The 14,712-nt window shown below is 45.9% G+C and overlaps 1 protein-coding gene and 1 long non-coding RNA gene across 4 annotated transcripts in view; one reads left to right on the top strand and one right to left on the bottom strand.

Annotated features, from left to right (window-relative positions):
- Positions 1-14,269, top strand: part of CDH24 (cadherin 24) — a 145,868-nt gene extending 131,599 nt beyond the window's left edge. For all 3 annotated transcript variants that reach the window (XM_063913555.1, XM_063913556.1, XM_063913554.1), the window contains 4 exons: positions 3,654-3,775; positions 6,138-6,246; positions 6,369-6,617; positions 13,155-14,269. In XM_063913555.1, the coding sequence (XP_063769625.1) occupies positions 3,654-3,775; positions 6,138-6,246; positions 6,369-6,617; positions 13,155-13,660 (986 nt within the window). In that variant the 3' untranslated portion in view covers positions 13,661-14,269. The remainder of the gene's footprint in view (positions 1-3,653; positions 3,776-6,137; positions 6,247-6,368; positions 6,618-13,154) is intronic.
- Positions 13,546-14,712, bottom strand: part of LOC134891816 (uncharacterized) — an 86,596-nt gene continuing 85,429 nt past the window's right edge. The window contains exon 4 of the long non-coding RNA XR_010171504.1: positions 13,546-13,632. This is a non-coding gene — a long non-coding RNA (uncharacterized LOC134891816). The remainder of the gene's footprint in view (positions 13,633-14,712) is intronic.

Raw genomic sequence — 14,712 nt, forward strand, 5'->3', positions numbered from 1 at the left:
CGGGACATCAAGGATGCTTACCTGCATGTCCCTATTTACTATCCTCGCCAGGAGTACCTCAGATTGTGGTACAGGATTACCATTACCAAGTCCAGACTCTGCCGTTTGGACTGTACATGGCACCGAGGGTGTTACCATGGTAATGGCCGGAATGATGATACTCCTTCGAAAAGGGGAGTTTTTAATTATCCCGTACTTGGACAATCTCCTTATAAGGGCGAGGTCCAAGGAGCAGTTGCTAGTCGGGGTAGCACTATTTTGGAAAGTGCTACAACAGCACGGTTGGATTCTAAACAGTCCAGAGTCACAGCTGGTTCCTACGACACGTCTACTGTTCCTGGGGATGGTTCTGGACACAGAGCAGAAATAAGTGTTTCTCCAGGAGGAGAAAGCCAAGGAGCTGTCATCTCTAGTCAGAGACCTCCTGAAGCCAAAACAGTTATCGGTGCATCATTGCACGTGAGTCCTGGGAAAAATGATAGCTTCCTACGAAGCAATCCCATTCGGCAGGTTCCATGCAAGAACTTTTCAGGGGGACCTGTTAGACAAGTGGTCCGGGTCGCATCTTCAGATGCATTAGGCTGATAACCCTGTCTCCAAGGACCAGGGTATCTCTACTGTAGTGGCTGTAGAGTGCCCATCTTCAAGAGGGCCGCAGGTTCGACATACAGGACTAGGTCCTAGTGACCATGGATGCCAGCCTTTGAGGCTGGGGGGCAGTCACACAGGGAAGAACCTTCCAGGGACTTTGGTCAAGTCAGGTGACTTCCCTACATAAATATTCTGGAACAGAGGGCCATTTACAATGCCCTGAGTCAGGCAAGGCCTCTGCTTCAAAACCAGCCGGTCCTGATCCAATCAGGCAACATCACGGCAGTCGCCCATGTAAACCAACAGGGCGGCACAAGAAGCAGGATGGCGATGGCAGAAGCCACAAGGATTCTCCGATGGGCGGAAAATCATGTGTTAGCAGTGTTCATTCCCGGAGTGGACAACTGGGAAGCAGATCTTCTCAGCAGACACGACTTCCACCCGAGAGTGTGGGGACTTCATCCAGAAGTCTTCCAAAGATTGTACACCATTGGGAAAGGCCACAGGTGGACATGAAGGCGTCCCGCCTCAACAAAAAGCTATAAAAATATTGCGCCAGGTCAAGGGACCTTCAGGCGATAGCTGTGGACGCTCTGGTAACACCGTGGGTGTACCAGTCGGTTTATGTGTTCCACCCTCTGCCTCTCATACCAAAGGTACTGAGAATAATAAGAAGGCGAGGAGTAAGAACGATACTCGTGGTTCCGGATTGGCCAAGAAGAGCCTGGTACCCAGAACTTCAAGAAACTATATATCAGAGGACCCATGGCCTCTGCCGCTCAGACAGGACCTGCTGCAGCAGGGGCCCTGTCTGTTCCAAGACTTACCGCGGCTACGTTTTGATGGCATGGCGGTTGAACGCCGGATCCTAAAGGAAAAGGGCATTCCGGAGGAAGTCATTCCTACGCTGATTCAAGCCAGGAAAGATGTTACTGCAAAACATTATCACCGCATATGGCGGAAATATGTTGCTTGGTGTGAGGCCAAAAAAGGCCCCAACAGAGGAATTTCAACTAGGTCGATTTCTGCATTTCCTACAAGCAGGAGTGTCTATGGGCCTAAAATTAGGCTCCATTAAGATACAGATCTCGGCTCTGTCGATTTTCTTCCAGAAAAAATTAGCTTCAGTACCTGAAGTTCAAACATTGTAAAAGGAGTGCTGCATATTCAGCCCCCAGTTGTGCCTCCAGTGGCACCTTGGGATCTCAACGTGGTGTTGAGTTTCTTAAAATCACATTGGTTTGAACCACTAAAAACCGTGGATCTAAAATATCTCACGTTGAAAGTGGTCATGTTATTGGCCTTGGTTTCGGCCAGGCGTGTATCAGAATTGGCGGCTTTGTTATATAAAAGTCCTTATCTGATTTTCCATATGGATAGGGCAGAATTGAGGACTCGTCCCCATTTTCTCCTTAAGGTGGTATCAGTTTTTCACTTGAACCAACCTATTGTGGTGCCTGCGGCTGCTAGGGACTTGGAGGATTCCAAGTTACTGGACGTAGTCAGGGCCTTGAAAAATTATGTTTCCAGGACGGCTAGAGTCAGGAAAATTGACTCGCTATTTATCCTGTATGCACCCAACAGGCTGGGTGCTCCTGCTTCTAAGCAGACTATCGCTCGCTGGATCTGTGACACGATTCAGCAGGCGCATTCTGCGGCTGGACTGCCGCATCCTAAATCAGTGAAAGCCCATTCCACAGGGAAGGTGGGCTCATCTTGGGCGGCTGCCCGAGGGGTCTCGGCTTTATAACTTTGCCGAGCTGTTACTTGGTCAGGGGCAAACACGTTTGTAAAATTCTACAAATTTGATACCCTGGCTGAGGAGGACCTTGAGTTCTCTCATTCGGTGCTGCAGAGTCATCCGCACTCTCCCGCCCGTTTGGGAGCTTTGGTATAATCCCCATGGTCCTTACGGAGTTCCCAGCATCCACTAGGACGTCAGAGAAAATAAGATTTTACTCACCGGTAAATCTATTTCTCGTAGTCCGTAGTGGATGCTGGGCGCCCATCCCAAGTGCGGATTGTCTGCAATACTTGTAAATAGTTATTGCTAACTAAAGGGTTATTGTTGAGCCATCTGTTGAGAGGCTCAGTTGTTTTCATACTGTCAAACTGGATATAGTATCACGAGTTGTACGGTGTGATTGGTGTGGCTGGTATGAGTCTTACCCGGGATTCAAAATCCTTCCTTATTATGTCAGCTCGTCCGGGCACAGTGTCCTAACTGAGGCTTGGAGGAGGGTCATAGTGGGAGGAGCCAGTGCACACCAGGTAGTCATAAATCTTTCTAGAGTGCCCAGCCTCCTTCGGAGCCCGCTATTCCCCATGGTCCTTACGGAGTTCCCAGCATCCACTACGGACTACGAGAAATAGATTTACCGGTGAGTAAAATCTTATTATTTATTAACAGTTTCTCATATAACGCAGCATATTCCATTGCACTTTACAATTGGAGCAACAGTAATAGAACAAAATGGAGTAAACCCAGAGACATAGAGGTACAATCTATAAGGAAATTAATACACAAGGATAGATGTTACCTATTGCATAATATTCCACCAGATTGCAAAGGTTCTTAATGGGCTGTATTATATGGTCACCCAGCAAGGTTGGCCAAGAGTCAGGTGGTCGTGAAAGTGAAGAAAGACAAAATATGTGAGGTTATGTGTGGACTGTACAAAGGGGATGTAATTAGATAGGGAGGCATAGAAGGTTATGTGGGTGGGTCCGGAATTTGATAAACTTGCCTGAAGAGGTGAGTTTTGAGAGAAAGTTTGAAGGTTTGGAGACTAGAGGTGATCCTTATTGTGCGTGGGAGGGCATTCAAAAGAGTTATAAAACCATTTTCCAACCAAATAGCAAAATGCGTGGCAATCTTCAGGGGGCATTCTAAGAGTCTTGTATTTTAATGCTGAAGCTCACTAATTTATTTATTTGTGTTGTTTGTTTTGTATTGTGTATTTCTGTATCACGTTGTTTTTATACTTTTGTGTCGTCTGTTTTGTTTTGGTGTTGTGTTTTTTTTCTTTTTGTTGTGTCTCTGTGTTGTGTTTTTGTTTCAGACAGCCCCTCCCAGGTGTCACAAGTTGAAGTTGTGATCCAGGTGTTAGATGTGAATGACAATCCTCCAATCCTGGCTGAGGCATACAAACCACATGTTTGTGACAACGCACAACCTGGAGAGGTGTGTTTAACCAGTTGTAAGAACATTAAGGAAAGCTGTCCAATATATTTACCATATTTTCATACAAATTTGTTTAACTGTGACATAAGCATGCCATTTGGTTTAGTCTTCAATTTGATGGGAACTTTTTATTCCTATTTGCCGATTCTGTTTCAAGACTTTCCAAACTCAGAACATTCAAAATGGAAAACCAACTGACTTTAAAAATATCTCTTCATTTTCTTTGTGTGTGACAAAGGGTCCCTTATATTCACCCTTGTGGCATTGTGAGAATCTCCCAGTTGGATAAACCAAACACAGAATTATGATAAATGTTTAGAAATAATAATTTTAATTACTTGCAAAACATAAAAAATGGCCAAAAAGGCACAACCCAAATATACTGTATACACGTTTAAATACAGGAATGATCTTAAAATCTCTGCACGGTTATGCACACAAATTAATTTAAAACACAGTTTACAGTACATTGCCATAAAAACTACAAAACTAAACAGGGGAGGATTTAGGAGTCAGGATGTCCCCTGTACTGTGCTCTGAATCCTTAAATTGCATTATACCGTACTGGATGTTATATTATATTGTATTTGACAATCCAATCTTTATTAAGCATGTTGGAAAATGCCCTAAAATCTACAGGCAACAAACCTGCTAGTGAAAATGGCAGTTAATTAGATGGGCTAAACACCTTTAGGTTAAATTGTAAATAAAAAAAATTCAGCATCACAAATTAATGAAGGAATCTAGTTCTGTATGTATGAATATATATTAGTATGGTAAATCTTCGTCACAGACTTAACAGATGCCTCATAGATAAGTTCTCAGTTGTGGATCTCTGTGGGCAGTTCAGCAGCAGTATCAGGAACTACACAGCCTGTGTGCTGCTCCCAGCAAGTGGCGCCCTAGGCACGTGCCTAGTGGGAAATCCACCACTCGTTATATTATTGTAATCCAGGCTTTCATTTGGATGATATTGCAAACTAATCATCTGCATGATCTACAAACAATGCGGACGTTCTGGAGTAAGCTTACGTCTTATATACTGTTTCCAGTATTAGACATCTACAGAAAAGATGTAAGAAACAAAAACAAAATACAAAAGAACAATAAGCAGTGTTGAGTTAGTTATTCAGTGGTTAGAATAACTTCCCTGTATCTATAGTAAATACTTCCTTTGCCTCTCATTCTACTGTGCTGCACAAACAAGCAGCAGTTGACGGAACAAGGTGCCTGTACAAATGATTAGCTACCTACATAGATAGAATAGACTCAAGAACAACAAATAAATAAATAAATGTAATTTTGAGAATACTTCTATTTTTTACATTTACACAATTTTGACAATATACTGTACTTTATGAAAATAATAAACATGAACATACAAAGAGCATACTGTATATTGTCCTTCTGATTATGTATTCTTTATACAAACAGCATGCATATCACCATCTACTTTATCTGTTGCTTTTATATCCTCTATAGTACTCGGAGTTGAAGTGACCAAACAAAGGGCCTGATTCGGATTTGTATCCAAACCCAATGGTCTTCGTACAAATACGATGTTTGGGGAACTACGCATGTGCAGGACCTGTTCTGCGCATATGCAGAACGGTCCTGCGTGATCGCCACCCTTAGCCGCAACATGATTGACACACTGCTGTTTTGGGATGGTGGTGCGGAGTTGGCGACCTAGACTGTTCTATAAAACGGTGGGTGGGGGGTATGGCCCTGTTTTGTACGCAGACTGGCAGAGGACTGCGACCATCGCATTGGTGATAAGATGCTGTGTCTTTGTACAAATCACTCGGATCGCAGATGCATGCATAAGGCATCTATTTCCTACAGACGCCTCCTGCTACATTTGCATTTTAGTTGTACAGTATTGCCCAGCCACTTCCCTGTGATTGTGCAATACTGTACAAATCGGATTCAGGTCCACAGTTAAGCAGGTTCCTATGGTATGGGTCCAACAGTATTGTTCCCTAACAATGCCAGAGGTTTATTGGGAACAGTTATAGATGCAGTCATGAGAAATGGAGAAAATCTTTGACAAACTATTTCTGCACAGACACATGAAAGCCAGTGTAATTCTGGCACTTATAAAACCTATTTCCTTTTTATTCTTAGTATAACATTTTCTAAGCTGGATGTATGTTTGTCCACAAATGTTTTTTTTTTTCCTGTGTTAATTATCAACAAGAAACTCTCACTCATTATGGGGGGATTCAATTGTTTGAAAAGTCAGTTGGGTGTCTGTTTTTTCCCCCTGTCTATTAGTTAGGAAAAACAGACACCCAACTGACTTTTCAAACAATTGAATACCCCTCTATACCTGAGTTATGTTCTGTTTCTGTTTCTAAAGATCATCCAGACAGTCAGAGTGAAAGATGCAGACATTGAGAACGGTCTTTTCTATATTCAAAGTCCGGGTGTGGCATCAGATGGAAACTTCACCCTTCAAGACAACAAAGGTGTGGTAACTAGCAATCACATCTCTTAAAGATCTGTCTATTCTCCAGTTTATTTCCCTCTTTACACTATCTATCTCTCCTTTTCCATAGAATTCTTGTTATGTCTTATGTCTCCATATTAGATGGAAGCGCATCTCTTCTGGTGAAGCACAGCAGCTTCTGGAGGTCTCAGAGGGACATCTTCTTAGTGCCTATAGAGATTAAGGACAGTGGAGATCCTCCTCTTAGCAGTACAGACACCCTAACAGTCTCTTTGTGTCACTGTGAGGCAGGTGGGGCGGTCCTGACCTGTCATATGACCTCAGGGTCAGCTGCCGGACTCAGCACCCCTGCTTTGCTGGCCATATTGGCCTGTGCATTTAGCCTTCTGGGTAATTATCCAACTGTTATCGTTCTTGCCAACAGTAATTTACTGATATTGATGCCTGCCTATTGATATTAGACCTTTTAACTAGCTGATTCTGACTCTAGTGTCTCCTTATTTTGATTAATATTAAATGACCATCTTAAAATGGACATAATGTCACACGACATTGGGGGTAATTCCAAGTTGATCGCAGCAGGAAATTTTTTAGCAGTTGGGCAAAACCATGTGCACTGCAGGGGGGCAGATATAACATGTGCAGAGAGAGAGAGATTTGGGTGTGGTGAGTTCAATCTGCAATCTAAATTGCAGTGTAATAATAAAGCAGCCAGTATTTACCCTGCACAGAAACAAAATAACCCACCCAAATCTAACTCTCTCTGCAAATGTTATATCTGCCCCCCCCCCCCTACAGTGCACATGGTTTTGCCCAATTGTTAAAAAATGTCCTGCTGCGATCAACTTGGAATTACCCCCATTGTCTTGTTTACTTATCTATTTCAATTTGAAGTGTTACAATAGCATTTCTAAAGGCTTCTGTGAGAATATGCATGCCCACACTTTCAGACAGATGTATCATAGTTTCCATTCCATAAAGAACTTAGTCAATGCATGCTTTATTGAGAAAAAGTTTTCTATTATGTGCTATTGTAGGGTATTCAGCAGTATACAGTTACTTTCTCTAACGTCCTAAGTGGATGCTGGGACTCCGTAAGGACCATGGGGAATAGCGGCTCCGCAGGAGACTGGGCACAACTATAAAGAAAGCTTTAGACTACTGGTGTGCACTGGCTCCTCCCACTATGACCCTCCTCCAGACCTCAGTTAGATTCTTGTGCCCGGCTGAGCTGGATGCACACTAGGAGCTCTCCTGAGCTCCTAGAAAGAAAGTATATTTAGATTTTTTTATTTTACAGTGAGATCTGCTGGCAACAGACTCACTACAGCGAGGGACTAAGGGGAGAAGAAGCGAACCTACCTAACAGGTGGTAGTTTGGGCTTCTTAGGCTACTGGACACCATTAGCTCCAGAGGGATCGACCGCAGGACCCGACCTTGATGTTCGTTCCCGGAGCCGCGCCGCCGTCCCCCTTACAGAGCCAGAAGCATGAAGAGGTCCGGAAAATCGGCGGCAGAAGACTTCGGTCTTCACCAAGGTAGCGCACAGCACTGCAGCTGTGCGCCATTGCTCCTCATGTACACCTCACACTCCAGTCACTGATGGGTGCAGGGCGCTGGGGGGGGGGGCGCCCTGAGGGCAATATTACACACCTTGGCTGGCAAATATACACCATATATAGTCCCAGAGGCTATATAGGTGTAAATTAATACCCCTGCCAGAGTTTCAAAAACGCGGGAGAAGTCCGCCGAAAAAGGGGCGGGGCTAACTCCCTTAGCACACTGGCGCCATTTTTCCCTCACAGCTCCTCTGGAAGGAAGCTCCCTGGCTCTCCCCTGCAGTCTACAACTACAGAAGGGTAAAAAAGAGAGGGGGGGCACTAAATTTAGGCGCAGTATATATATATATATATATATATATATATATATATATATATAGCAGCTATAAGGGGATATAATTCAGTTAGTCCCTGCATTATATAGCGCTCTGGTGTGTGCTGGCATACTCTCTCTCTGTCTCCCCAAAGGGCTTTGTGGGGTCCTGTCCTCTGTCAGAGCATTCCCTGTGTGTATGCGGTGTGTCGGTACGGCTGTGTCGACATGTTTGATGAGGGGGCTTATGTGGAGGCGGAGCAAATGCCTGTAAATGTGATGTCACCCCCTGCGGGGTCGACACCTGAGTGGATGGTTCTGTGGAAGGAATTACGCGACAGTGTCGACTCCTTGCATAAAAGGTTTGACGACATACCTTCTATGGGACAGCCGGCTTCTCAGCCTGTGCCTGCCCAGGCGTCTCAAAAGCCATCAGGGGCTCTAAAACGCCCGCTACCTCAGATGGCAGACACAGATGTCGACACGGATACTGACTCCAGTGTCGACGACGATGAGACTAATGTAACTTCCAATAGGGCCACACGTTACATGATTGAGGCAATGAAAAATGTGTTGCACATTTCTGATGTTACCCCCGGTACCACAAAAAAGGGTATTATGTTTGGAGAGAAAAAACTACCAGTAGCTTTTCCTCCATCTGAGGAGTTAAATGACGTGTGTGAAGAAGCGTGGGCTTCTCCTGATAAGAAACTGGTAATTTCTAAGAGGTTACTAATGGCGTACCCTTTCCCGCCAGAGGATAGGTCACGCTGGGAAACATCCCCTAGGGTGGATAAAGCGCTCACACGCTTGTCAAAGAAGGTGGCACTACCGTCTCCGGATACGGCCGCCCTGAAGGAATCTGCTGATAGAAAGCAGGAGGCTATCCTGAAGTCTATATATACACACACAGGTGTTATACTGAGACCAGCTATTGCGTCAGCATGGATGTGCATTGCTGCAGCTGCGTGGTCAGATTCCCTGTCGGAAAATATTGATACCCTAGACAGGGACACTATATTGCTAACCGTAGAGCATATTAAAGACGCACTTTTATACATGAGGGATGCACAGAGGGATATTTGCCGGCTGGCATCCAAAATTAGTGCAATGTCCATTTCTGCCAGGAGAGGGTTATGGACTCGGCAGTGGACAGGAGATGCAGATTCCAAAAGGCACATGGAAGTTCTGCCTTATAAGGGTGAGGAGTTGTTCGGGGATGGTCTCTCGGACCTCGTTTCCACAGCAACAGCTGGGAAGTCTACATTTTTACCCCATGTTCCCTCACAGCCAAAGAAAGCACCGTATTATCAGGTACAGTCCTTTCGGCCCAATAGGGGCAAGCGGGTTAAGGGCGCGTCCTTTCTGCCCAGAGGCAGAGGTAGGGGGGAAAAGCTGCAGCATACAGCCAGTTCTCAGGAGCAAAAGTCCTCCCCCGCTTCATCTAAGTCCACAGCATGACGCTGGGGCTCCACAGGCGGAGTCAGGTATGGTGGGGGCCCGTCTCAAATATTTCAGCATTCAGTGGGCTCGCTCACGGGTGGATCCCTGGATCTTTCAAATAGTATCTCAGGGGTACAAGCTGGAATTCGAGACGTCTCCCCCTCGCCGTTTCCTCAAATCTGCCTTACCAACCACTCCCTCAGGCAGGGAGGCAGTGTTACAGGCAATTCACAAGCTGTATTCACAACAGGTGATAGTAAAGGTGCCCCTACTTCAACAAGGACGGGGTTACTATTCCACAATGTTTGTGGTACCGAAACCGGACGGTTCGGTGAGACCCATTTTAAATTTGAAATCCTTGAACACATATATAAAAAAATTCAAGTTCAAGATGGAATCGCTCAGGGCGATTATTGCAAGCCTGGACGAGGGGGATTACATGGTATCACTGGACATCAAGGATGCTTACCTGCATGTCCCCATTTACCATCCTCACCAGGAGTATCTCAGATTTGTGGTACAGGATTGTCATTACCAATTCCAGACGTTGCCGTTCGGTCTATCCACGGCTCCGAGGGTCTTTACCAAGGTAATGGCCGAAATGATGATACTCCTTCGAAAGAAGGGAGTTTTAATTATCCCGTACTTGGACGATCTCCTGATAAAGGCGAGGTCCAGGGAGCAGTTGTTGGTCGGGGTAGCACTATCTCGGGAGGTGCTACAACAGCACGGCTGGGTTCTAAATATTCCAAAGTCACAGCTGATCCCTACGACACGTCTACTGTTCCTGGGGATGGTTATGGACACAGAACAGAAAAAAGTGTTTCTCCCGGAGGAGAAGGCCAAGGAGCTGTCATCTCTAGTCAGAGGCCTCCTAAAACCAAAACAGGTGTCGGTGCATCACTGCACGCGGATCCTGGGAAAGATGATAGCTTCCTACGAAGCAATTCCATTCGGCAGGTTCCATGCAAGAACTTTTCAGTGGGACCTATTGGACAAGTGGTCCGGATCGCATCTTCAGATGCATCGGCTGATAACCCTGTCTCCAAGGACCAGGGTGTCTCTGCTGTGGTGGCTGCAGAGTGCTCATCTTCAAGAGGGCCGCAGATTCGGCATACAGGACTGGGTCCTGGTGACCACGGATGCCAGCCTTCGAGGCTGGGGGGCAGTCACACAGGGAAGAAACTTCCAAGGACTATGGTCAAGTCAGGAGACTTCCCTGCACATAAATATTCTGGAACTGAGGGCCATTTACAATGCCCTAAGTCAGGCAAAACCCCTGCTTCAAAACCAGCCGGTACTGATCCAGTCAGACAACATCACGGCGGTCGCCCATGTAAACCGACAGGGCGGCACGAGAAGCAGGACGGCGATGGCAGAAGCCACAAGGATTCTCCGATGGGCGGAAAATCACGTGTTAGCACTGTCAGCAGTGTTCATTCCGGGAGTGGACAACTGGGAAGCAGACTTCCTCAGCAGGCACGACCTCCACCCGGGAGAGTGGGGACTTCATCCAGAAGTCTTCCAAATGATTGTAAACCGTTGGGAAAGGCCACAGGTGGACATGATGGCGTCCCGCCTAAACAAAAAGCTAGAAAGATATTGCGCCAGGTCGAGAGACCCTCAGGCGATAGCTGTGGACGCTCTAGTGACACCGTGGGTGTACCGGTCGGTTTATGTGTTCCCTCCTCTTCCTCTCATACCAAAGTACTGAGGATAATAAGGGGAGTAAGAACTATACTCATTGTTCCGGATTGGCCAAGAAGAGCTTGGTACCCGGAACTTCAAGAAATGATCTCAGAGGACCCATGGCCTCTGCCGCTCAGACAGGACCTGCTACAGCAGGAGCCCTGTCTGTTCCAAGACTTACCGCGGCTGCGTTTGACGGCATGGCGGTTGAACACCGGATCCTGAAGGAAAAGGGCATTCCGGAGGAAGTCATTCCTACGCTGATTAAAGCTAGGAAAGAAGTTACCGCAAACCATTATCACCGCATTTGGCGAAAATATGTTGCGTGGTGTGAGGCCAGGAAGGCCCCAACGGAGGAATTTCAGCTAGGTCGATTTCTGCACTTCCTGCAGTCAGGGGTGACTATGGGCCTAAAATTGGGTTCTTTTAAGGTCCAGATTTCGGCCCTATCGATTTTCTTCCAGAGAGAACTGGCTTCACTACCTGAAGTTCAGACTTTTGTTAAGGGAGTGCTGCATATTCAGCCCCCTTTTGTGCCTCCAGTGGCACCTTGGGATCTCAACGTGGTGTTGGATTTCCTAAAGTCACATTGGTTTGAGCCACTAAAAACCGTGGATTTGAAATATCTCACGTGGAAAGTGGTCATGTTGTTGGCCTTGGCTTCGGCCAGACGTGTATCAGAATTGGCGGCTTTGTCATGTAAAAGCCCTTATCTGATTTTCCATATGGATAGGGCAGAATTGAGGACTCGTCCCAATTTCTCCCTAAGGTGGTATCAGCCTTTCATCTGAACCAACCTATTGTGGTGCCTGCGGCTACAAATGACTTGGAGGCTTCCAAGTTGGTGGACGTAGTCAGGGCCCTGAAAATTTATGTTTCCAGGACGGCGGGAGTCAGAAAGACTGACTCGCTGTTTATCCTGTATGCGCCCAACAAGTTGGGTGCACCTGCTTCAAAGCAGACTATTGCTCGCTGGATCTGTAGTACGATTCAGCTTGCACATTCTACGGCTGGACTGCCGCATCCTAAATCAGTGAAAGCCCATTCCACGAGGAAGGTGGGCTCTTCTTGGGCGGCTGCCCGAGGGGTCTCGGCTCTACAACTTTGCCGAGCAGCTACTTGGTCGGGGTCAAACACGTTTGCTAAATTCTACAAGTTTGACACCCTGGCTGAGGAGGACCTAGAGTTTGCCCATTCGGTGCTGCAGAGTCATCCGCACTCTCCCGCCCGTTTGGGAGCTTTGGTATAATCCCCATGGTCCTTACGGAGTCCCAGCATCCACTTAGGACGTTAGAGAAAATAAGAATTTACTTACCGGTAATTCTATTTAACGTAGTCCGTAGTGGATGCTGGGCGCCCATCCCAAGTGCGGATTGTCTGCAATACTTGTATATAGTTATTGCCTAACTAAAGGGTTATTGTTGAGCCATCTGTTGAGAGGCTCTGTTGTTATCATACTGTTAACTGGGTATTGTATCACGAGTTATACGGTGTGATTGGTGTGGCTGGTATGAGTCTTACCCGGGATTCAAAATCCTTCCTTCTTGTGTCAGCTCTTCCGGGCACAGTATCCTAACTGAGGTCTGGAGGAGGGTCATAGTGGGAGGAGCCAGTGCACACCAGTAGTCTAAAGCTTTCTTTATAGTTGTGCCCAGTCTCCTGCGGAGCCGCTATTCCCCATGGTCCTTACGGAGTCCCAGCATCCACTACGGACTACGAGAAATAGAATTACCGGTGAGTAAATTCTTATTATTGCCTATGTATTGCTAATATTACAACTTCATCTTGTTTTCTCATTATTTCATACCACTCTACTTTTTCTCTCTGACACCACACATTTTGTTTATTTTAACCTTTATTTGTATATATGTCTCTTGTGTGCTCACTCATTTTCTTGTCCCCCTCATTGCCCTCCCCATCAGCCCTGGTGTCCCTGTTTTATTTGCAGCGTAGACACAAGCCAACACCTTTATCACTGTGTGAGGATGAGGATATCAGAGAGAATATCATTACATATGATGACGAAGGTGGGGGAGAACAGGATACTCAGGCTTTTGACATGTCAGCCTTGCAGCCCCCACAGACAGGACTCACTGGAGGTTTCTTCCACCCACCTAGAATGGATGTTCTTCCCCGAGTTCCTCATCAACATGCCCCACGCTCCCCTCAACCCGCTCCTGTGGATGTGCAACGGTTCCTGGCACTGAGGCTAAGAGAGGCAGAAGGAGACCCTTTGGCACCACCTTATGACTCCATCCAGGTGTATGGATTTGAAGGTGGGGGTTCCTCAGCTGGGTCGCTCAGCTCTTTAACCAGCAGCTCTGGAGGTTTTGGAGAAGAAGAACCTGTGGGGGAAGACATATGGGAATGGGGTCCCCATTTCAGGACACTTGCAGAGATCTATGGAGCGAAAAGATCAGAAGATTAAACCACTCTCTGTTGAAGATATGCAGAATGATTGTTAACATATTTCTTGTGAGTGACCTGCAGAATGCTCATTGTTTCCTTCCCGACAACAGAGAGATTTACAAAGGAGAGACTGTTCCCCTGGTTTTCCAGAAAGACAGTATACTTGCAGAGAAAGGAGAAAGAGAAAGGAGAAACAGTGATTAATCCATTCCCTTTCAGAAACTGTTATGGTTTTAGTATGAAGATCCTGCTGGAATTGTGAAAAGTCTCTAGGGCACAGGTTCTCAAACTCGGTCCTCAGGACCCCACACGGTGCATGTTTTGCAGGTCACCTCACAGAATCACAAGTGAAATAATTAGCTCCACCTGCAGACCTTTTAAAATGTGTCAGTGAGTAATTAATACACCTGTGCACCTGCTGGGTGACCTGCAAAACATGCACTGTGTGGGGTCCTGAGGACCGAGTTTGAGAACCACTGCTCTAGGGGTATTGTGAAGTTTACAAAATTGCATTGAACTCTTCCAGTCTTCCCACCGCTTGCTGCGGGTGTCTCAGACACAGTCAGATGTGTGCCATTTGTGGAAAGCAAACATTTTATTTTCAAAATAAAAAGATAAAATAAGAAAAGTACTGTGTCAGGAAATGTAAAGTGCGTGTTTGTGTGGGTATGTATTTACGTGTGTGTTAAAATGATTGTCTTTAGAGCCCAATATGTGGATTACTTATTTTTCATTTTTAACCGTCTCTTATGGTTTAGTGATGTCTCTAGTTCCCAGTGAATGAATTGGCTTCATGTTACTGCATATGGGTATAGCACACAGATTGCTTGCACTGTGTGTAGGTAGCAGGTTCTACTTCACTGAGTTTACACGGTGAACTGCTTATGATATTAGAGAAGTCTATTTTATTCAACAGCGTATTCACTGAGGCATTACTGATTTCATTATCAAACCTTGTTTGTGCTCCCCCATGTATTGTCACTTTAGTCACAGCCAAAGAAATCAAATAAAAAGCCTCTTCCTGCAATAAATCCAAGCTTTTTTGGATGCAGTAATAGGTTTACCTAGGGT

The sequence above is a fragment of the Pseudophryne corroboree genome, chromosome 1 (genome assembly GCF_028390025.1).
Source record: "Pseudophryne corroboree isolate aPseCor3 chromosome 1, aPseCor3.hap2, whole genome shotgun sequence".
In the NCBI taxonomy this organism is placed as follows: domain Eukaryota; kingdom Metazoa; phylum Chordata; class Amphibia; order Anura; family Myobatrachidae; genus Pseudophryne; species Pseudophryne corroboree.